The sequence below is a fragment of the Pollachius pollachius genome (assembly GCF_949987615.1).
Source record: "Pollachius pollachius genome assembly, chromosome: 3".
NCBI classification, from domain to species: Eukaryota; Metazoa; Chordata; class Actinopteri; order Gadiformes; family Gadidae; genus Pollachius; species Pollachius pollachius.
In genome coordinates, this window is record NC_136936.1 from 3,977,707 (window position 1) to 3,999,382 (window position 21,676).

The 21,676-nt window shown below is 47.3% G+C and overlaps 2 protein-coding genes across 2 annotated transcripts in view; one reads left to right on the top strand and one right to left on the bottom strand.

The window, feature by feature from the left end:
• The first annotated feature begins 214 nt into the window (after positions 1-214).
• acad8 (acyl-CoA dehydrogenase family, member 8) lies at positions 215-7,985 on the top strand. Its single transcript, XM_079732985.1, has 11 exons — positions 215-332; positions 1,647-1,747; positions 2,321-2,490; positions 2,943-3,052; positions 3,515-3,591; positions 3,709-3,846; positions 4,105-4,240; positions 5,344-5,441; positions 6,424-6,576; positions 7,384-7,486; positions 7,594-7,985. Exons 1-11 carry the CDS (start codon positions 221-223, stop codon positions 7,647-7,649), a joined length of 1,254 nt encoding a protein of 417 aa, XP_079589111.1. The 5' UTR covers positions 215-220; the 3' UTR covers positions 7,650-7,985.
• A 1,000-nt stretch (positions 7,986-8,985) lies between these two features.
• Positions 8,986-21,676, bottom strand: part of esamb (endothelial cell adhesion molecule b) — a gene marked incomplete at both ends in the record, with an annotated part of 30,506 nt that continues 17,815 nt past the window's right edge. The window contains 7 exons of the mRNA XM_079732852.1: positions 8,986-9,469; positions 10,256-10,385; positions 10,995-11,117; positions 13,760-13,804; positions 16,049-16,204; positions 18,388-18,589; positions 20,838-20,983. Coding sequence (XP_079588978.1) covers positions 8,986-9,469; positions 10,256-10,385; positions 10,995-11,117; positions 13,760-13,804; positions 16,049-16,204; positions 18,388-18,589; positions 20,838-20,983 — 1,286 coding nt within the window. The remainder of the gene's footprint in view (positions 9,470-10,255; positions 10,386-10,994; positions 11,118-13,759; positions 13,805-16,048; positions 16,205-18,387; positions 18,590-20,837; positions 20,984-21,676) is intronic.

Genomic DNA, 21,676 nt, shown 5'->3' on the forward strand with positions numbered 1-21,676 from the left:
TGTCGGATTTTACAGTTATCTTTTGTTAGAAGATAATTGCATGGTTTTAACATGACAACAAAATCACATAAAAAAGTAAGTAACAACATTTTCGTCTTCAAAAAGACCAACTGACACAATAAAATGTCTTAAACGTTCTCGTCTCTACGTCAAGCCTCCACCTGATGACATCTGAACTACATTTCCCAGCATCCCTCGCTGTGACATAACTTCATCCACAATGGCTGCCTCCGGAGTGTTATCAAACGCAGCGAGACTCCGCTCCTGCATCGGGAGCCGTCATCGCTTCATAAGGAACCTTCACATCCGCGGGATATCTTCCTGCGTCGACCGTAAGTCCAGCGAATTGCTATGTCATTCATGTTATTGTCATGGGTTGTGTGTGTGATGGGTCGGGTCATGGAAAAGGGCACATCACATAACACACACAGAAGGGTAACCAATACAGTTAAACTGTGTTGCAGTACATTGTGTTTCTAAAACATAATTGTGAGGTCAAAAGTAAACAGTGGCCATATGATAATGCATAAGGTCGAAGAAGTGCAGCAGTACCTCCATGTCAAACTATACCAGATTCTCATTGGTCCTTCGTGTTCCCCGAAATGCATCTCTGATGAGGCTTTGCGCACACACTTGGTTTGCAAATGCATAAACAAGTTTGACTCGGCTCAGGTCAATCTGTCAGACAGCATTCACTGGGTTGAAGGCAGGAGAATAAAAATGACTATGTGGACAGATTGGAAGTCCTGCTCAGGGGATGTCTGCAGGCAGAGTCGAAAATGACCTCCTGCCACCAGCCGATGGCAGACAGATCTGACCATTTGGCAGCTAAAATTCAGGGTGTTAACAAAAGACAAGTAAGGTTTTGTTTTGGACGCTGGTTGCAGGTAGACTGCAGATGCAAATGGTAAATTGACTGCATTTATCTAAGCAGTGGCCACTCAAAGCGCTGTACAATATTGCCTAACATTCACCCTATTCATGCACCCATTTACACATAACGACGGCACTGTCATTAATGCAGGGCGACAGCCAGCTCGTCGGGAGCAGTTAGGGTGAGGTGTCTCGCTCAGGGTCACCTCGCCACTCTCACCAGGCCCGTTTCAAGGAATTTGTGGGCCCTATTAGGGGAGGGGGGGGAACTACAGTGAGTGCGTACTACAGTGAGAGTATCAATGCGCGCTATCAATTAATTGCCTGTCCCCTCCCATGTCCGTTTCATTTGGGAACATTTTTGGTAAACATGTTTTATTTCGCTTTTTTCATATAATTTAATTAATTAAGGGCACCACCAGAGGGCGCCCTCAACACATTTGCCGCCCTAGGACTAGGAGTCGCCTATGCCGAACGCCGATCCGTTTGTCGTTGCATTTTATTCATAACCAGTCATTGTCTTGGGGCCCCAGGCCAGCTCGGGGCCCCCAGCAATTGCTTGGTTTGCTTGCCTCGCTTGCCTCCTCGTGACGGGCCTGACTCTCACACTAGGAGAAGCCGGGGATGGATGTACTAACCTTCCGGTTACCAGCCAACCAGCTCTACCTCCTGAGCCCCATGTTGCCCCAGATGGTGGTACTGGAGCCCAGAACCTTCTACGAATGACGATGCGTCATTTGTTCATCTATCCTCCATCATCTCTCTCCCGACAGCCTGTCATGGCCTCACTGATGAGCAGAAGGAGTTCCAGAAGGTGGCCTTCGACTTCGCCGCCAACGAGATGGCTCCACACATGGCCGAGTGGGACCAGAAGGTGCGTCGCCGGAGCAAGGCAGCCGGGCCTTCCGACGGAGGTCACATGGTGTCACGCAGTCTTATTCTTGCGCTAGCATACAGGCGGCTTAGCATGACTCAAGTTGTTGTTCAGAGTTCACCTAGACTCTGCATAGCTTACCCCCCCCCACCCCGGACCCCTCTTACGCACGTATTGTATGTTGTATGTCCTAGCACTTATTGTAAGCACTTGTTGTATGTTGCACGTCCTTGCACTTAAAAAATAGTACTTAGCATCGTATAGCATCTTATCCTAGCTATCTTGTTGTATACGGGGAATGGGTTAACGTAGTGATTGTTAGTGCTTGGCATTGGTTCTATGAACACCCTTTCTGTACCGACAGCGATATATTATTGTTTCTCTTTCTTCCGACAAATGTTACTTATTGTAAGTCACTTCGATAAAAAGGCGTCTGCTAAACGCCCAAAATGTTAATGGGAAAATGATCACGCTAACTCAGGCAGACGATAAGATCGTCCTATCAAATGACCGGGGGGCCTAACGAGCTGCCTGGACCTTGTTTGTTCGGTGTCGTGACCTCTGTGAACGAAGGAAATCTTCCCGGTGGACACGATGCGGCGGGCGGCCCGGCTGGGCTTCGGGGGGATCTACGTCCAGCCCGACGTCGGCGGGTCGGGTCTCTCCCGCCTGGACACCTCCGTCATCTTCGAGGCGCTGTCCACGGGCTGCGTCAGCACCACCGCTTACATCAGCATCCACAAGTAAGGGGCCGGCCCGCCGGGGGCCCCGCTGGGGGGCCAGCCGGTCAGAGTAACGCCTGATGGATGTCGTTTTGCAGCGGGGTGGCATGTCGCTGAGGTTTCATTTATTTTGTGACACGGGGCTGGGACGAGGGGGCGATGCGGACCGGGGCGAGCGGCTCCTGAGTTTGTTGCCGTGTGTCTTAGCGCCGTGATTTCGTTCTCTGTTTTAGAGAATTGTTATCTCGCTTTTTAAAAGTCGTCTCTGGTTTACATGGCGATACGTTCGAGTGCGGATACGTTGTTATTATTCAGATATTTTTTAAAGAAAATCCCAAAAGCTTTGATGGCACCTTTCTGATTGATGTGTGTTTTTGTGTGGAGTGTTTCTCCTGCAGATATTATCACAATATACTTATTAATGACATAATATAATTATTAAATTGTAATCAGTGTTGATCTCGGGTCCGCAGCATGTGTGCCTGGATGATCGACACGTTTGGCAACGAAGAGCAGAGGGAGAGGTTCTGTCCGGATCTGTGTCTGATGGAGAAGTTTGCCTCCTACTGTCTCACTGAACCCGGTGAGTGCTGTGATGTGTGACACCAGCGCACTGGAAACCCTGAGGTTTAAACACGTGTGGCTCCACTAATTGAGTGTCCACTTTGTGTTGTCTCATGCAGGTCTAATGCGTTTAGTCGAAGCATGCAAAGAAAATTCAAAATACCTGTTGTTTTTGGATTCACAAAAAAAAGAAATCGGAATCCGATTACAAACAAAGAGTTCCTGAGCTTCAGCTCCTGTTTGCTATTCACGTGTTCACCGTGCTGCAGACCTTCTCTCCTGCCAGCAGGGGGTCTGCCTCAACATAGAAACTCAGTTAATTGATTTCACACACATGCACCGTCCTAAGCCATCTAACTAATTACAACTAATTACTAAAGACAGTACACAATAATGACTTGATTTCCTCCAGAATATTTTAAATTTTTATTCCAGAATATGGTCCGTGCTTATTGCGAATATTTCTTTATGTATTTTTCAGGCAGTGGCAGTGATGCGGCCTCTCTCGCGACCTCTGCCGTGCTGAAAGGTGACCACTACGTCCTGAACGGCTCCAAGGTACCACCGGGCTCTCCCGCTCAGCCTCGCTGAGATGCTCGCCAGGCCATGGTCAGTCAGGGCCGGGACTCAAAGGCTATCCCCGCTGTCCCCTCTCTCTCTCTCTCTGGTCTCTAGGCCTTCATCAGCGGGGGCGGGGACACCGACGTGTACGTGGTCATGTGTCGGACAGGAGGCAAAGGACCCAAAGGGATCTCCTGCGTGGTGGTGGAGAAGGGGACTCCAGGGCTGAGCTTCGGCAAGAAGGAGAGGAAGGTGTGTGGAAGTACTGTATGCATACTTTATTTTATGCAGAGTTCATTAATCTTTTTTTTGTATCTTTATTTTTTATTTGTATTTATAATAATTGCAATTTTAAAGATGCACAATAAAAACGTTGTTATATTTCTTGCTGTTTGCCACGGTTGTATACTATGTGTGTTGGTATCCACAAGGTGGCAGTATGAATCCATTGCGTTGACCTAGAATTTATGCCTTTCATCGAATGAATGTCATCTGTGTTCCATGTTGTAGATGGGGTGGAACTCTCAGCCAACCCGAGCCGTGATATTTGAGGATTGTGCCGTTCCAGTGGCCAATCGGCTCGGCTTGGAAGGACAAGGTTTCAATATCGCCATGAGAGGTCTCAATGGAGGAAGGATCAATATCGGTGAGTTGAGTGGACATTTTTAAAACATTTTGAAAGGCCTTTTAAGTACTATTCTTGTCCATGGCCCTCAATTTGGTCATTTGTACAAACACAAAGGAAAACATTCTTTGGTCATAACAATTTAGCTGTTGACCTTTTTCTTTTAATTTATGTAAATTACACATGAAATGCTACAATTTACAGGGCATTTTTTCACCACCTCAATCGTACTTAACCTTTACAACATATGTTTAACTTTTAAAGACAATGTGATATGATAAAAAGTTGCCTATTATGACATTTATGTATTTAAATACTTCACATATCAAAGCATTTCCTTATGAAAAATCTCAACCGACTTAAGACAACCTCAAAAATATATATAAAAAATAAACTTTGTATTCTATTAGGACATCTTCACACTGGTGTGTAGATGTCTACTTTACATTTTATGCAGTCTGCAGTGACATCTGATGTGGGGCATTTGGGATTTGCGAAATGAGTTTGAAAGATGATTTGAGGACAACCTCCCAAAATCGACAAGACGGATGAGTTCCTGGGGACATGGGGAGAGCGAGTCCTCGCTGCACAGTTTTGACGTGCTCTGGCATTAGAATGCAGAATGAGATCTGAAATGTGACTGGTATTCATAAGCACAGGGTTTTTCCATTATTCTATTGGAATCGTATTCTATTCCAGTCTTGCCATCAACACACTTTGTGTTATTAAGTATTTAAGAAACAAAACACAGCTCTTTGACATCGTACGTAAAACGCAGACTCATTTCGTCATGGGAGTTTAGAGTCTGAAATAATCACATTTATCCCTGTTATTGGATATATTTCCTGGAGGTAATGGTACCACAGCAGGATTGCCATATATCCATATACAATCTCTATGGATAGTGTCATATTTCCACTCATTTTTAATTAGTTCCAGTGGGAACCGTGTGTGTGTGTGTGTGTGTGTGTGGAGACACCTTCCAGCCTCCTCTCAGTGTGTGAGGGATGTATCCCTCCCCTGCTAGTCAAGTCTCTCCTGTCCCTCTCAGCCTCCTGCTTTCAGTGTGTGTGTGTGAGTGATGTCTCCCTCCCCTGCTAGTCAAGTCTCTCCTGCCCTCTCAGCCTCCTGCTCGCTGGGCGCCGCCCACGCCTCGGTGCAGCTAGCCAGAGACCACCTCCTGGTCCGCAAGCAGTTTGGGGAGACCCTCTCCAACAACCAGGTAAGGAGCGTCTACCATTCAAAATTGATCAATCGTCGATCTTAAAGGTGACGTATTATACCGATAGGTGCTAGTGTGATCTTCCGTTAAAAGCTCCCTCTAGTGAAATCACTAGTTGTGTGATGGATGGATGAGCAACGTTTGCTACAGGCCACTGGGTAGGCTGGTAGACTGATCTATCCAGCAAGCATGTAGGGTGGGCACGCCCACTTGTCAGAATGTCAGAAGAGGTGTCAAAAGAGGCAGATCTTCAAAAGGGCCTTAAACGGCTAATCACACTCACACCCGGTGGTATATGTCACCTTCAATAACGGCAGCACCTGTGCTTCTTAAAGGTGAAATATGAGGGAGTTTTTTGGTCTGAAATGTGCTCTGACAGAAACTAACTTCAAGGCTACACAGATAAAAGTGACTCGCTCCGACTGTTCAGCAATGTAGAGAAACCGACTGTTGAATGTCAGAAAGTGAACCTCGCTTTTTGAGGGGTTTGGAGAGAGGAAGAAGAGGGTCTTTTATTATAATTTTTTTGTCAGCCTTGCCTCGCTTGCCATCATAAATCTTGCGTATCACACTTTTTGAAATTCTCAATGAGGGGTATATAAATTATAAATAGTCTCTCACGTGTCAGTAAGGCTGTGCAATTAATCAAATTTTATCGTGATTTCGATTTTCGGGTCAATCGATCTCCAAACTAATATAATCGAGTTGAAAGATACATATTTTTACATTATTTTCGATATGAACATTTTTGACTCGACCATTGTGTATTATTTTAAGGGCTAAGTTCTCAGTTGCAAAGTGTTTTCTTGGAGAGAAATGCTGAATAAATGCATCATGTTTTCAAACTCAAAAATAATCACGAATAATCGTGATTTCAATGTTGACTTTTGTTGATTTTTTTCGATAATCGATCTGCCCTGCGTGGCGGTGGGACTCTTAAGTGGTAACAGGTGTGTTGACTGGTGCGGTGGGCTGTTCCCAGTTCCTCCAGTTCAAGCTGGCGGAGATGGCCACCCAGCTGGTGGCGTCCCGCCTGCTGGTGCGTGAGGCGGCGTCGGCGCTGCAGGACGGCCGCGCCGACGCCGCCGCCCTCTGCGCCATGGCCAAGCTCTTCGCCACCGACCAGTGCTTTGAAGTACGCATACAAACACACACAAACACACACAAATAAAAAGACACACACTCTCTCTCGCTCTCTTTCTATGTCTATATCTGTCGCTCTGTTTCTCTTGTTCTATGTCTCTCGTTCTATGTCTCTCTCGTTCTGTCTCTCGCTCTATGTCTCTCTCGTTCTACGTCTCTCGTTCTATGTCTGTCGCTCTGTGTCTCTCTCGTTCTGTCTCTCGCTCCATGTCTCTCGTTCTATGTCTCTCGCTCTATTTCTCTCTCGTTCTATGTCTCTCTAGTTCTGTCCCTCGTTCTATGTCTCTCGCTCTATGTCTCTCTAGTTCTGTCCCTCGTTCTATGTCTCTCATTCTATGTCTCTCTTGTTCTATGTCTCTCGTCCTATGTTTATTTCGCTCTGTCTTACGTACTGTCTCTCCCGCTCCATCTCTCTTTTGTTCTGTGTCTCTCGCTCTATAGGTCTCTCTTATTCTATGTCTCTCTTGTTCAATGTCCCTCGCTCCATATGTCTCTCTCGGTCTCTTAACGAAGACCATTCACTGAATCCTATAGCTCCTCTGACCAGTTTGGTTGTGTTGCTTTTAAAGTGGTTCATGCAGCACTTTTGCAGCAATGTCTGTCGTTGCTCCAATATGATAAAAGTATATACAAAAGTTGGCCTTGAATGCTCCAAATGGCATTTATAAAACATCCAACCAACCTCAACAGTGTCAATATGTAAATATCTTCTTTCCATTCAATGTTTGCGCCGATATCGCTTGCATGTGCGCTTCCTCACCTGTAGGGGGCGTTTGATATCTCAACATTGTTTTTTCAGATCTGTAACCAAGCGCTCCAGATGCACGGCGGCTACGGTTACCTGAAGGACTACGCCGTGCAGCAGTTTGTCCGCGACATCCGAGTGCATCAGATCCTGGAGGGTGAGCGACCGGACACCTCCCATACCTGGGATTTCAAAGGAATTCCGTTTTTTTCCGCTTATAACGAATTGTAACCACAATTGTTATTTTTTTTACTTTTCTTTCAGGGACGAACGAGGTGATGAGGATGATTGTGTCGAGGAATCTGCTGAGCGAAATATGATTTTTAATCATAATGGTTTGTAAGATCGTCTGTGTTTTGACAAAACCATATGCACAACTGTGATGTACCTATCCAGAAAATCATAAAATATCCATGAAAAGCTCTCTGTGGGATACATTTCCACATTTTTGGACGATGGTCCATGCTGTGTATGCCTACATTGTCGTGCTGGAAAACTCCTCCACCACATAATTCTCTCCTGAAGTGTACTTTGAAAAACTTGATCATTGTTTGGGTTTCTATGAGATATCCTGTTACATGTTATATTACTGTAGGTGTAGGCAGACTTTTAGGTAGCATTCGAGATTATGTATAGTTTATTTTTGAAATGTTGCCTCACTCCAAAATAAATATGTGAATACTATACGAATTTGTGACGTTTTCCTAACGATACTTATTTTCCCCACCGTTCCAGGAATATCTTGTAACCTTCTTAACATCTGTTATACAAAGAAGAAAATGTATATACAAAAGTTGACTTTTGGGAAAACATTGAAAGAAACCATTTAATAACATTTTTTATTAACAAAACGGGGCCAGTGCTCCGAATGGCATTTACAAAATATCCAACCAGCCTCAACATAATCAATATGTAAATATCTCCTTTCCATTCCAATAACAATGATGGGCATAACGACTTTAGATTCTCTAATGATGGGGGAACCCATTCAACGTGAATTGAAACGATGATTGCTGAAAGGGGACCCTAAGGTAGGAACTGGTAGTTCTCCTAAACTGAGTCAAAGTAGTTCAATCTTCAAAGAGGACCAACATGATGGAACAAACCTGAATTGTAGTTTCAGCTGCATTATTTAAGTACTCTGAACAAGAGACAGTTCGCCTGAGAACATTGGAGCATCACTCAGCACACCTGGTTTATATTTATATAGGTATAAAAATCTCACTACACTTCTGGCAAAACATGTCATCAAATTACCGTAAGTCACATGAGAACTATCGTGTATATATGGCTCACCGGAGAATACCTTAAATCAACACAACTCGATTGGAATTTTACCTCAACAGGCAGAAGCTCTGAATAAACTCAGAAGTTCCTCTCACAAAGGTTATAAATGAATAATACCTCAGCTCCAGCTGAGTGCGCCGTCCCAAAACAAACACACAAACAAAACAGAAATAAGAAACGCCTTTAAGGTCGACTCAACGCAAACGGTGGTTCTCCCGGTCTCCGCCGAGTCGAACGCGACAGAATCCAACCGCGAGGCGAGCTCCCCCCCCGACGGGACCGTAAGCCCCGCCCCTCCTCTCCCCTCCAATCCAAGGCAGCGTGCGCCCCCTAACCCCGCCCCTCCCTCCGCGCTGTGCGTCTGTCCGTCTACACCAGCGAGCCCGCCTGGCTCTGCACTGGCACCGTGACGGTGACCCCGCCCTTGCGCGTCAGGGTGGCGGTCTTGGGCGTGGGCGTGGCCGAGTGAGGCACCTGAGGCTGGGCCCCGTTGTCTGTCCTGTCGTTGGGCGGGGGCCCGGGGCTCCGGGGGGCGTGCGGCGGCACGCCGTTGGCTCTCGGCGGCGGCGGCGGCCTCTTCAGCTTGCCCGACGGGTTGCCGCCGCCCCCGCCGTTGTACCCCGGGAGGCCCTGCAGGGGGCCGGCGTCCCCCGGCCGCAGCGTGTAGGCGTGGACCACGGAGCCGCTGTCGGAGGCGGGAACCGCCGTGTAGGGGTAGTGGAAGGCGGGGGGGTGTGGGTCCCGGGGCCGTGGCGTGGTGGCGATGGAGGACAGCGTTCCGTTCTTGGACGCCGCGTCGGAGCCCGTGTTGCTCTTGGCCCACGAGACGCGCTTGGGCGCCTGCGCGTCCTCCCTGCGAACGGAGCCGCTACCGCCGTTAAGACCCACGCCGTCGTCCAATGGAAACGCTCGAAGTGACTTAAGGGTGGGCTGGGTGTAGTGGTGCTTGTAGTCTGGACACTACGTGTGGGCGTCCTTGGGCTAGATGCCGAAACCTACCTGCTCATTACCTTACCTCCTAGACCCCTTACTCACTATACGTCTTTTATATATATGAAGCCTGCTCCTTAGGACTTGTTACTCACTCTAAGTCACTTTCGATAAGATACCTGCTCCTTGAGACCTGTTACTCTGTGTAAGTCACTTTAGATAAGATCCCAGCTCCTTAAGACCTATTACTTCCTGTAAGTCACTTTAGATAAGATACCAGCTCCTTAAGACTTGTGACTCACTCTAAGTCACTTTAGATAAGGTACCTGCTCCTTAAGACTCCTTACCCACTGTTAGTCACTTTAGACAAGATACCAGCTCCTTAAGACTCGTAACTCACTCTAAGTCACTTTAGACAAGGTACCTGCTCCTTAAGACTCCTTACCCACTGTAAGTCACTTTAGATAAGATATCAGCTCCTTAAGACTTGTGACTCACTCTAAGTCACTTTAGATAAGGTACCTGCTCCTTAAGACTCCTTACCCACTGTAAGTCACTTTAGATAAGATACCAGCTCCTTAAGACCCGTTACTCCCTGTAAGTCATCATAACCCTAACCCTAACCCTAACCTTGTAAGTCACTTTGGATAAGAACACTAAATAACTAAATAGTAATCCATGTCATGAATAAACCAATGAATTGTCTCACTTGATCTCATTGGCTATCTCCTCCTCCGTGTCCCGCGTCCTTCTGAGGATGAAGATGAGGAAGAGCACCATGGCCACCAATCCCACGACCGATCCCAGGGCTGCCACGGCGATCACGCCCGTGTTAGAAGCTTGGGGGGAAACAGACGCAGAAACACAATCAGAGACAGAACTCTTGAGTGGTCTTGGCGTTTACGTCACCGACTCTGCTTCTGTAAAACGTTTATTTGCATAGTGTGCATGAATCTTGCACAAATATGTTTTCAGGCATAATAATATTAATTTAACACATTTTCTATTTCTACATTTTTTATTTTTTTTGTCTTTTTTGTCTTTTTTGTGACTTTGTCTAATTAATTGTATTATTTCATTTTATTGTATGACTATGTTTCAATGTGAATCTTTTGAGTCTGCCTCGTGTGTGAAAAGTGCTACATAAATAAAGTTGCCTTGCCTTGCCTTATTCTTACGTACATTTTTGTACGTAAGAATACGTAAGGTGGCCACAAAAACTGGCCACCTCAGCATTTACTATATCCTTTACTTAACCAGGTTGAGTCTCATTGAGATTAAAATCTCTTTTACAAGAGAGACCTGGCCAAGATGGACAGCAGAACACAGTTGCAACATAAAACACAAGACAACGTACAAGTTCAACGCTAAATGCAATCGTAATTACACATTTAGATCATTGACTAAAACATTTGGCCCCTTCATTTGAGTGTGAAGGGGCCACGTACCGCTGATGACGTCCAGGCTGACGGAGCAGCTGTCGGACCCCGCCGTGTTGCTGGCCCGGCACACGTACTTCCCCGACATCCCCTTGGTCAGGTTGCTGAGCCGCAGGGTGCCGTGGCGCTCATCTGGAGGCCAGACGCAGAGTGAGGGCGGGCGTCGGGGGATCAACGTAGGGGGACACGGTGGGGGGGTCCGGGCGTTGGGGTGCACAGAATGAAAGAACCCCCAAGCTAACATAGTAATACTAACATCATTAATACTACACCGTTTTACCATTTTGTGTGTTTGTGTGTACGGTGTACACACAAACACACACACGAACACACACACACACACACCTCGGACACGACCCCTAGCTAACAAAACAATATTAATGTACGGTGTACATGATTCTACCACTATTATCTAAACAAACACATATTACCCATGTTAAGTATGAATGTTATCTATCAACATGGGTTGGTAGGAAATCAACATACACAATTTGGGTGACATTTAGGGATAAACATTTCCTTTCTAGGGAAGGCTATTGGTACTGCATGCCAGGGGTGACACACTAGTTTGTAGTCCTGGTTCCAATACGGGGGTTAAGGCCATTATATGTTACTACTACTACTTAGTTTTAGTAAGTATGACTTTAATATTAATCTGTTGTAACTGGCATGTTCTCTGTATTGTATTATATTTTCTTTGAATGCATTGGATGTGGACAGCATGACGGGCGTTTTGGTGGGTCATGATACAGTGCATATTAAATTCCTCTCAAAGCTCCATAACCCCTAGGTTGTTGTTTCATAGAACAGGTCATGAATTTAAGAATACAAATAAATGCACACAAAACGGATGGATTTATCAAGCAAATCCTCTGAAATCCACATGAGCTTCTGTTGAACGTGCTTTGTGTCTCCATCTGGATGCCCCGAGCACCTTTGAGCGAGCAGGTCTGCTGCGAGGGCCTTCCGCCGTCCCGTTGACGGACAGGTGCTGAGGCTACACTGTGAGACAGGTTTTGGTCTGGGGCAACCTGGCTGGACAGCCCTATTTTAAGGCCACCCCCTGCTGTTTCTGTCTGATGGGATTAGGCCGTTAAACACCTTGCTAAGGAACCGTTTAGACCTGGAGAAGGCTCTTGAAGTTTCCACAACGCCTGGAGAAATTGTAACTGAATGCAACTTAAAAAACAGAGTAAATAAAACGAGTGTAAAATGAAAAAAAAAGAATACAACAATATAATAAGCGCGCACCTGTGGGAATCATACCTGCTCTGTTGCATGTCTGAGTGTCTAAATCTTCAAAATGACCTCTTAATAAGAGTAATTCATCGCCTGAAACAATTTGTGGATTACAAAGGTCATTGTCATCACTGTTTGTTCTGGGGTTTTCATACCAAAACTGGATAAATATTTTAGCAACAGTGGGGGATTAGGAGGATACACTTGGCAAGCAGCTTAATACGTTCATGTTTGTTTTATAACTGGGTTATAAATAGTTCTCACTTTCATCTCCGCCGAAACGTTGGGAGCACAGAACCCATTGTGGTGACGGCGGGCAATATGCCTGGGCGCTGCCGCTGCTCTTGATGAATTAATCCCTGGCCTGAAAAGCCAGTTGTTAAGAACTAAACCCAATTGTGCCAGATTAGCGGAGACCCGTCTGAGCGTGTGCGGGGCGGCCGCTGTGGGCCCCATGCAGTGACGAGGTTGCCGTCTGACAGGGGCCGAGGGGGGGGGGGGGGGGGCTGTAACGCATCAGCGCCCCGCTGTGACCCCGCTAGGGGGTCTCATGTGAAGCGCGCTGAGTCTGCCTTGTGTTGTGTAAAATAAAGTCGACTAGGCTTGACTGCTGCACTAGTGATAGAGAGTGGGTCGTTTCCAAGAGTCGGGGGTGGAAGTCTGCGAGCGTGTGATTAGATACGCTGTCTACTGGATATGTTTTAATGATCCAATAGCTGTTTCAATAGAGGGACAGGATTAGGAAACACATTGATTCACTGTACAATGTACAAAGCCCTGATTTCAAAACCTAAGAATAACACTCCTGTCGAGTATATTGAATGCAGAACTCAAATAGCACTAAGCAATAGAAACTGTTGACAAAAACCAACTTGTCTGACCCTAGAATGACCTGTGAAAGGACCTGTCAGTCACAATAGGTGTGGAGAAAGAAAAGTATATTTCTGATGAATTTATTATATAGTTTATCACCAGTCAGAAATATACTATATGTCTGACTGGTGAAAACAGTGTGCTAAAATCTACAACATCTCTAACACATACATTTAAAGGGATAAATCAACCCATTCCCAAGTCTTCAGAATAACGTCCTCGTAACGTAAAGATAATGTTTTATTCACTCACTAAATCCCTTCAGGTCACCATTCATGGTTCTACCTGCAGCTGGTTTCAACAGGCTTACCCGTTTCTGGGCCTGTTAATTATGCGGGCGATTTACCTGCATATCCCTCATTACATGCCTCCGTAGCTCACAGAACTGCCGTGTTACCGCAGGTCTTATGAGCAACTGGCGGCGGCCTCGTTAGGTGATTGATAGAGGGAGGCCTGATCGTCTCATTGAGCTCTGAGTTGATTTGTCCTTTAAAAAAAAAAACTTCTAGACACGACCGAACGTGACTGGTGAACGCCGTTGGGCTTTTCGTCAGGTGGCCTTTCTAGGAGGGAGGAATCACAGATTATTGGGTATGGTGGGGGGGTTGGGTGAGGTTGGATAGTAGGCTGGGATGGGATGACATGGGATCGGATCCCCTTACCCATGAACCCAAGGACAAGCAAAGGCTTTGGGCAGGCTCTCCACTCTGTTGTTTTTCCAATGGAGAGAATGAGAGAGAGACAGAGGGGGAGAACGAGGGGTGAGAGAGAAAGCATATGTGAGCGTGAGGATGGGTGATGGGGGGGGGGGGGCGGACAGAAGCAGTGAAATGCGGTGGTGTTCTGGGTCCGCCGTGCGCGGGCATCTTATGAGAGCTGATGATGGGGTGGTGGACATACAGCCTGTTAGGGGAAAGGAGCCAGGTTAACAGGGGAGAGGGCGAGAGAGAGAGAGAGAGAGGGGGGGGAGAGAGAGAGAGAGAGAGGGGGAGAGAGAGAGAGTGGGAGAGAGAGAGAGAGAGAGAGATAGGGGCTGAGAGGGGGAGAGAGAGGGGCTGAGAGGGGAAGGTTGAGAGAGAAGAGGGGGGGAGAGGGAGAGAGAGAGAGAGGGGCTGAGAGGGGGAGGTTGAGAGAGAAGAGGGGGGAGGGCGAGAGGGGGAGAGAGGGGGGGAGAGAGAGGGGGCATTAGGTATAGAGAGAGTAGGGGGCAAGGGGGAGAGAGAGAGCGAGCAGCAAGAGATAGAGGGAGGAGGAGTGAGAGCTAGAAAGAGAGGGGGAGAAAGAGAAAGAGCAAGGCGATGGAGAGAAAATAGATGCAGTGAAAAAGAGAGACAGAGCGGTAGAGAGAGACAGACAGAGAGAGACAGAGCGGCAGAGCGAGAGACAGACAGAGAGAGAGAGACAGAGCGGAAGGGAGAGAGACAGAAGAACCAGAGAGTCAGGGAGGTAGAGAGAGACAGACAGAGAGAGAGAGAGACAGAGCGGTAGGGAGAGAGACAGAAGAACCAGAGAGTCAGGGAGGTAGAGAGAGACAGACAGAGAGAGAGGGACAGAGACTCCACCACACCAACAGCCTGGCGAGGAAGGTTGCGGGGTCGACGGCCCGGTCAAACGATGTTAGATGTCAGAGATTGAGAAAGAGATCATTTCAGAGGAGCATGTAGGATGAAGCAATGGGGAGCTTTGAGCCGGAGGGTTCACCACGCAACACAACACAAAGACCCTGGCTTAATCAGAGAGAGAGAGAGAGAGAACTGTTCCTCCCTTACCCCCACCCCCTCCTGCAAGACTCTTTTATATTGTGTTGCGGACGAGATGAGGGCAGCGGATGAAAGCAGACGTGCCAAGTGCAGGTCAGCTCCGAGCATAAGTCCTCTCGTTGTCAGGCAGATGGTGCCTCTACCTCAGCCGTGTCTGAGCGCCGACCCCTGAACCGACCCAAACCGTGTTACCTGGGCCGACAGCCAGACAACCCTTATCACAATTAAAGAGGACAGCTCCCCACTCCCCTCTCTCTCCCTCTACAGTATACGAGGGAGGCAGTCCTGGAGGGGGGGGGGGGGGGGATTGAGAATCCGCCCTGGCATATGATTCCAACCTGTCCGCTGGATAAGTAGATTTCACTATGTGTGAAATGTTTGAGCATGAAGTGAGTCGGGAACACAGGGTGGGTTTACCGGGAGACACATGTCCTCCATCTCACAGGGAGGTCCTCCGTGCACAAAGAGGAAACACTATGTCATCGCCTTCGTCGCGCCAAAGAGCTCGCTCGTGGGGTCGTGGTTTATTGATGATAGGGAGAAGGCACGAACCCACCCCAGATACATTCTTTTACAGCGCTGGAGGTAGTGCAGGGTCGGCAGGCTTCTTTAGAGCGCTGTCGTCGTCGCGCTCGCGACAATCTGTATCACCGTGACACAGTTTACAACCAGTGTGCATAGGCCTCATTTTCAACTTAAGAATGAGAAAATAGCACTAAGAAACGGGAACTGTTGACCTAAACTTGTCTGACCCTAGAATGACCTGTGCAGGACCTATATGTCACAATAAAGTATATTTCGGATTTCTGAATATATTATATAGTATATCACCAGTCAGAAATGTCTTGTATTACCGACTGGTTTATCGATGATAGGAAAAATGATGTGTCATTTTGTTACACTGCTGGGGTTGGCGCAGGGTTGGCAGGCTTTAAAGAGCGCTGTCGTCATCCAGACACAACAGTCTGTATCGCCCTGACGACAGCACAATCAATCGTCGCGTTTCGGGGTCTCAGCCGCGAGTCGTCCACGCCGGGAGCTCACAGCGCTGACACGGACGGACGCGGCGTGAGGAAGAGGAGGAGGAGGAGGAGGAGAGGGAGGAGGATGAGAGGGAGGAGGAGGAGGAGGAGGAGAGGGAGGAGGAGGAGGAAGAGGAGGAGGAGGAGGAGAGGGAGGAGGAGAACTCACTCTGCATGGGCGAGAAGAAGATCTCTGAGGTGGGGGCCACCTTGGTCCACTTGTACTGGGGCTCCGGCTTGCCCTGGCTGGACCGGCAGCCCAGGGTCACGTTCCCGTTGAGGACCGGGTCGCCTTCCAGGGAGCACACTGGGGGGGAGGGGGGCACTGGGGGAAGGGGGTCAATAACGTTATTGATCCCCGAGGTCAGTGGGGAGATAGGGGTGATAGAGGCGGCAAGTATCATTAAAATAGATTAAAACACAAATACAAATAATATATTTTGACAATATATTTACAAATTATGTACAATAGACGAATGATACACATGTAATGTAGTGATTACCGTTAAACACGAGTTACACAAACTATTCTCAAACATACTACTGGCAATCAAAAGAACGGGAAATAGTGACAAAAAGTTGAAGAAAGTTTAAAACAGCTGCAGGCTGCCATTGGTGACCGAGCCATTCAACCGTACCACATCTAAAGAGACCATTACGATAGTTATGTTTGAAGAATGGTCGAATAGTTCCAGTGGATATTGTATAGTATTTCTGCTTGAAACGCCCATCCCTTACAATAACACTTTTGTGTGGTTGTTCTATTCTGTAGTATTTGAATAGTACAAGTACTATCACAAGATTATAAAAGAGCCACTGGGCAGAGTGTAGCGACAAACCTTTACTTTGCAGTCTTAGTGACAATAGTGACATCTCAAGAGATCCTTCTGCTCCACAAAGTGCGTTCTGACCTCAACAATAAAAGCGCAAAAGATAAGCGCCGCGCACAACAAACAGCACACACTCTGAGATGCTCCGCAATAACTAAGATATCCAAACTCCAAAGTTCATCTCCGGCAGCACAAAGACAGCCGATCCAGGACCAGAAGCAGGCCGGGACGTTAGATACCTCCCATCCGCCATGCCCTTCTCCTGGCCTTGTCAGGCCCGGCTCTAATCTGCCGGGTAGGCGAGACAAGGAACCGCAGACGTAGCGGTGTGTGTGTGTGTGTGTGTGTGTGTGTGTGTGTGTGTGTGTGTGTGTGCATAACGGCCTAATGAAAAGAGGACACGCCGGTATGGACCTGTCTGCTTCCATCTGTTGCTGCTTACAGGACAATACATAACCGGAGCTTTAGCGCAGCTGCGAGCCAGGGGCCCACGCCCTGGAGCCCTGCTCCGCGCGGCAGAGGTTAGTGCTGGCATATGGTGGACTAATACACCTGGTCAGAGTGCTTCACGGTTCAGGGGGGAAATAAATACCTACTGAAATACTGTTACGTCTCTGTTTCTGTTTTCTGCCGGATTCAAAAACAGCATGTGAGCTCTGGATTCCGGACGAGCTGCTTCCCGATCGAGCGGCGAGGAGGGGAATGCGAACCCTCAACTGACTGATCTCGTCCTTTTCTTTGTCATGACGGACCCACGGGAAATTCTCAATCCAACTTATTAAAAAGTTCCATTGCCTTCTAGTTTCGTATCCCGACGGCGTCTCGTTTTCAGGTGCCTTTCTTTTATTTGCGTTACATTTACCTGGCACTTGGCCAGTTTTCGGAGGCTGAAGGAACATAAGGTGACTTATTTTTTCTTATCTTACGTATGTGGCAGTTGTCTATACGCCGGAGGTGACAGGGGAAATGATTGTTACGATTTTTCTTATTCTGTTTGGCCGAAAACCGCCGCACAGCGCTGTAGAAAGCTCCGCTTCCGCGATATAGGAGGACGTTCATTTTGTCAATTTAGTGTATTTTCAAAGAAAAAAAATCACTTGCCCGAACGGGCAACTACATGTCACATTTTAGTTGCCCGATCACAGAGTTCACCTGCCCCGGGCAAGCGGGCAACCGTTAATGTCGAGGACTCGCCTTATTGTGTCATATTATGTTCGTTTTCTGGACATCATATGGTTGTATTGTTGGCGACCCTATCCCGTTCGAATAAAACCGAATGCACATCTACACTATTGTTCGTTGTATGCAAAAAGGAGTAACTTCGGCTCAGCCTATGTATATTGAATAACCCTAACCCTAACCCTAAATCGACCCTGTACGTTCTGCAGACTCATCCCAACGCCCCTTCTATGATTCATAATGTACCGACGAACCCCCCCCCCCCTTGCTAACCTTAACCCTAACCCTAAACTGACTCCTAGCTCTACCCTGTATGCTCTGCAGACTCGTCCCAACACCCCTACTATGATTAATAATGTACCGACGCCCCCCCCCCCTTGCTAACCTTAATCCTAACCCTAACCCTAACTCCTAGCTTCATGAGTCATCTGCAGGATTTACATTAATAATGGACCAACGTCCCCGTCCCAGGGGACGTTGGGGACGTTGGTCCTGGTACCTTTGACGTTGAGGTGCATCTGTCCCGAGAGGCCGGACCGTCCCGGGACGATGACGCTGCACAGGTAGCGGCCGGAGTCTGACTCCTGGGTGCTGTTGATGAAGATGGAGAGGTTGGCCGAGGGCATGCCCGCGCTGAAGCCCACGCGGCCCGTGAACTCGTTCTCCCCGTAGCCCACTTCGCCGGAGCTGAAGTTGATCACCTGGAACATGGGGAAACGGTGAAGGTTTAGCTGCTGTCCTGCACCGGAACACCTTGATGTGAATGGACAGCGAAATTCTTACAGTAATCTACTGTATTTATATGATACATTAATAATGCTGTATAATAAACAGTCCCTTACTGGCAAAACTGCTGCCAGTACTTTAGGCAAGGCAAGGCAACTTTATTTATACAGCGCACTTTTGCGCTGTTTAAGAATAGCAGGAAGCTAAAGCAAACATACAATAAAATGAAATAATAAGATAGAATAAAATAGACTGTTATATTGCTGTGGAAAGTTTTAAAGCGTGGGTATGTCGAGGTGGAAAGGCCGTGGTAGAAACAACCCGATTTAGGGCGCTATGCGTTGATCGGATATACGTTGGAACAGAGGCCGGACTTTCTGTTAACGCGGTCTCGTTCAATTGGGTATTTGAATAGTGAGGGTTTGAGCTGTTGGTTGGTTTGTTGGTTTCGTATTGTTTAGCAATGAACTTCTATCTGCAGCTACCCTCTCCCCTGGAAAAACACATATTTTGCTCAGATTTATTGGACAATATAGCGATATCATGGCCACGGGCCGAGTGTCAGAGATACCGCGGGATGGACGCCATGAAAACGGCCGATACGGACACTTTTCGAGTTCATGAGGAACAAAAAAGGATTTAAAAAGATCATCGATATTGGCACCAAAAGCTTTTTGTATTTTATGAATCTATGAATCTATATTTGTCGAATTTCTCATATCTAGATTTGGCGTCACGATGGAAGGGATTGGGGTGAATCAAAGAGTTTTATAGTGATACTTTACTGTACATTCTTTGGACCCTACGTTGGTATTGTCCAGCTTTTTGCAGGACAGATTATTCACTGTAATATACACTGTTTAAATCTTGACACTTGACACAATAAGCAGGGAGAACATTTTAAATGAGTGCACCGTATATATAAAATAAAGACTCCATAAATATTGGGCAATCTACATCTCGGGATGGATGCATCACGGCAATGATAGATACATCTACATCCAACCGGCCATCTAACGGCTATAGTTCCACATCAAACATCAGAGTCCCTGCAAAAAGGCACATCAAACTGTTTTAGATTGGACCGTATAGCGACCATTCTGCGCCCTTCATACTGATAATCCTGTCAGGGATGTACAGATGGTGACGTGGAGTTTTAGGCTGATTTCCTGGTCGAGATCAGATCAAGGGCAACTGACAGTGAAACTCCACAGATTATAATAATCACCACAAAGACCGCACACTTCCATGCAGATGCACACACGCTCATTCATATGCATACCCCTATAGCTTTACGCAATCACACACAATGTTGTGTAGAGTTGGGCTGCTGCAGTGTCATTACACGCTTCCCTTCATTTGTGGTTTCCTGCCGTTGTTTATCGCCGTGCATACATAGTGTAACAACCACCTCCCCTTTCTACCTTCCCACTGGTTGCCTTCCTCAGGTTGCATTGCAGGCTGGCACGCAGCCCTGAATCCTAAAGGCTTTGGCTGCTGTCAGGGTTAAGTAGAGGTGGAGAGGTTGCAGTGTTGAACAATCTGCTGCACACAGGGCACTTTGTGTTTGGATATGGGCCGGTCGGATCTACGAGCGGAGCAGTGGTCGCACTTTGTGTAAAAGCAGTTTCATCCAATCGGGTGTTTGGATGGTGGGTTGGGTTTGTTGGTTTCTCGTCGTTGAGTGACGAACATAAAATCCATTTGCTGCAGAAACTACAGGTATCAGTATAGCAGGAGTCCAGATAGAGAGAGCGAGAGAGAGAGAGAGAGATGCCGGAGTCTCTAGGGACCCTTTAAAGTGCTCCAGACTGAGACTCGGGAGACCGGCCGTTACAGAAGACCATCTCAACCATCTCTTTCCCTATGATCCCCAGGGAGGATCGTTCAACAGCAACAGACGCCCGTCTGAGCGAACACAGTCCATCCATGTGTTCCCCCAATCCTGCAGCATACCATCGATGAACAGACGCCTGTCTGAATAAACACTGTCCATCAATGTGATCCCCCAATCCTGCAGCATACCATCGATGAACAGACGGCTGTCTGAATAAACACTGTCCATCCATGTGTTCCCTCCATGACGTAGCATACCATCGATGAACAGACGCCTGTCTGAATAAACCCTGTCCATCCATGGGTTCCCACCGCCCCGTAGCGCTGTGTTCACTGGCTCTGGCGCGTCTCTCATCGTGTTCACCGAGGCTCCGGTACGGTGCTCACCTGCTTGGAGCTGTTGCCCATGAAGAGCCAGACGACAGAGTTCTTGGCGATGTCCGCGTTGGGGCTGTACCAGGCTTGCAGCACCGCCATTCTCCCCTTCACCACCTCCATCTCCAGCTGGGGGAACTCCACTGTGTGGCTGTCACCTGTTGCACACACGCACGCACACACACACACACACACACACACACACACACACACACACACAAGTACACATTCATATATTCGCACGCACACACACACACACACACAAGCACACATGCACAGACACGCATGCACGCGTACACACACACACGAACGCGCACACGCACACGCACACACACACACACAATAATGGTTTAACATTGATTGAGTTCAGACCTCAAAGGGTATAAAAGAATCCCTATGCTTTAAAAAGCATTCCCCTTTCATCTTCATTCTCCGCCGTCGCCATCAGCTCATCTGTGTCCACGCCGGTTTGAAAGCAGTGTGTTCATAACAGGTGGTAAGAAAATGGCTGGAAAGATGAACATACAGGAGTGGAGTGGATTCTCCAACTGTCAGTGATGACAGATCACATTTTGATAACAAGATTTGATAACACATCCGATAACAAGGCTTACGAGGAGGATTTGAATAACACGTGTGTAATTGCTGAAGTCAGACAATAAGGCAAATGATAAAGAAGATGCACAAATACAAATTGATATGTTAGGAATCATTTTGTGTATGTCCTGGAAGGTACTTGTGTAATATGTATGTAACAGCATGAGGCATCATCAGCATGCCAATAAGAGAACACAGAAGCAACATACAGACAAACACGCGAAACAAGATTACATGATTAAACCCAACCCAGT

Coding starts and splice junctions, on each gene's coding strand:
- acad8 (XM_079732985.1), top strand. CDS start 221: ATGGCTGCCTCCGGAGTGTTATCAAACGCAGCGAGACTCCGCTCCTGC. Junction 2,491..2,942: donor GCTTACATCAGCATCCACAA/GTAAGGGGCCGG, acceptor TCGGGTCCGCAG/CATGTGTGCCTGGATGATCG. Junction 7,487..7,593: donor AGTGCATCAGATCCTGGAGG/GTGAGCGACCGG, acceptor CTTTTCTTTCAG/GGACGAACGAGGTGATGAGG.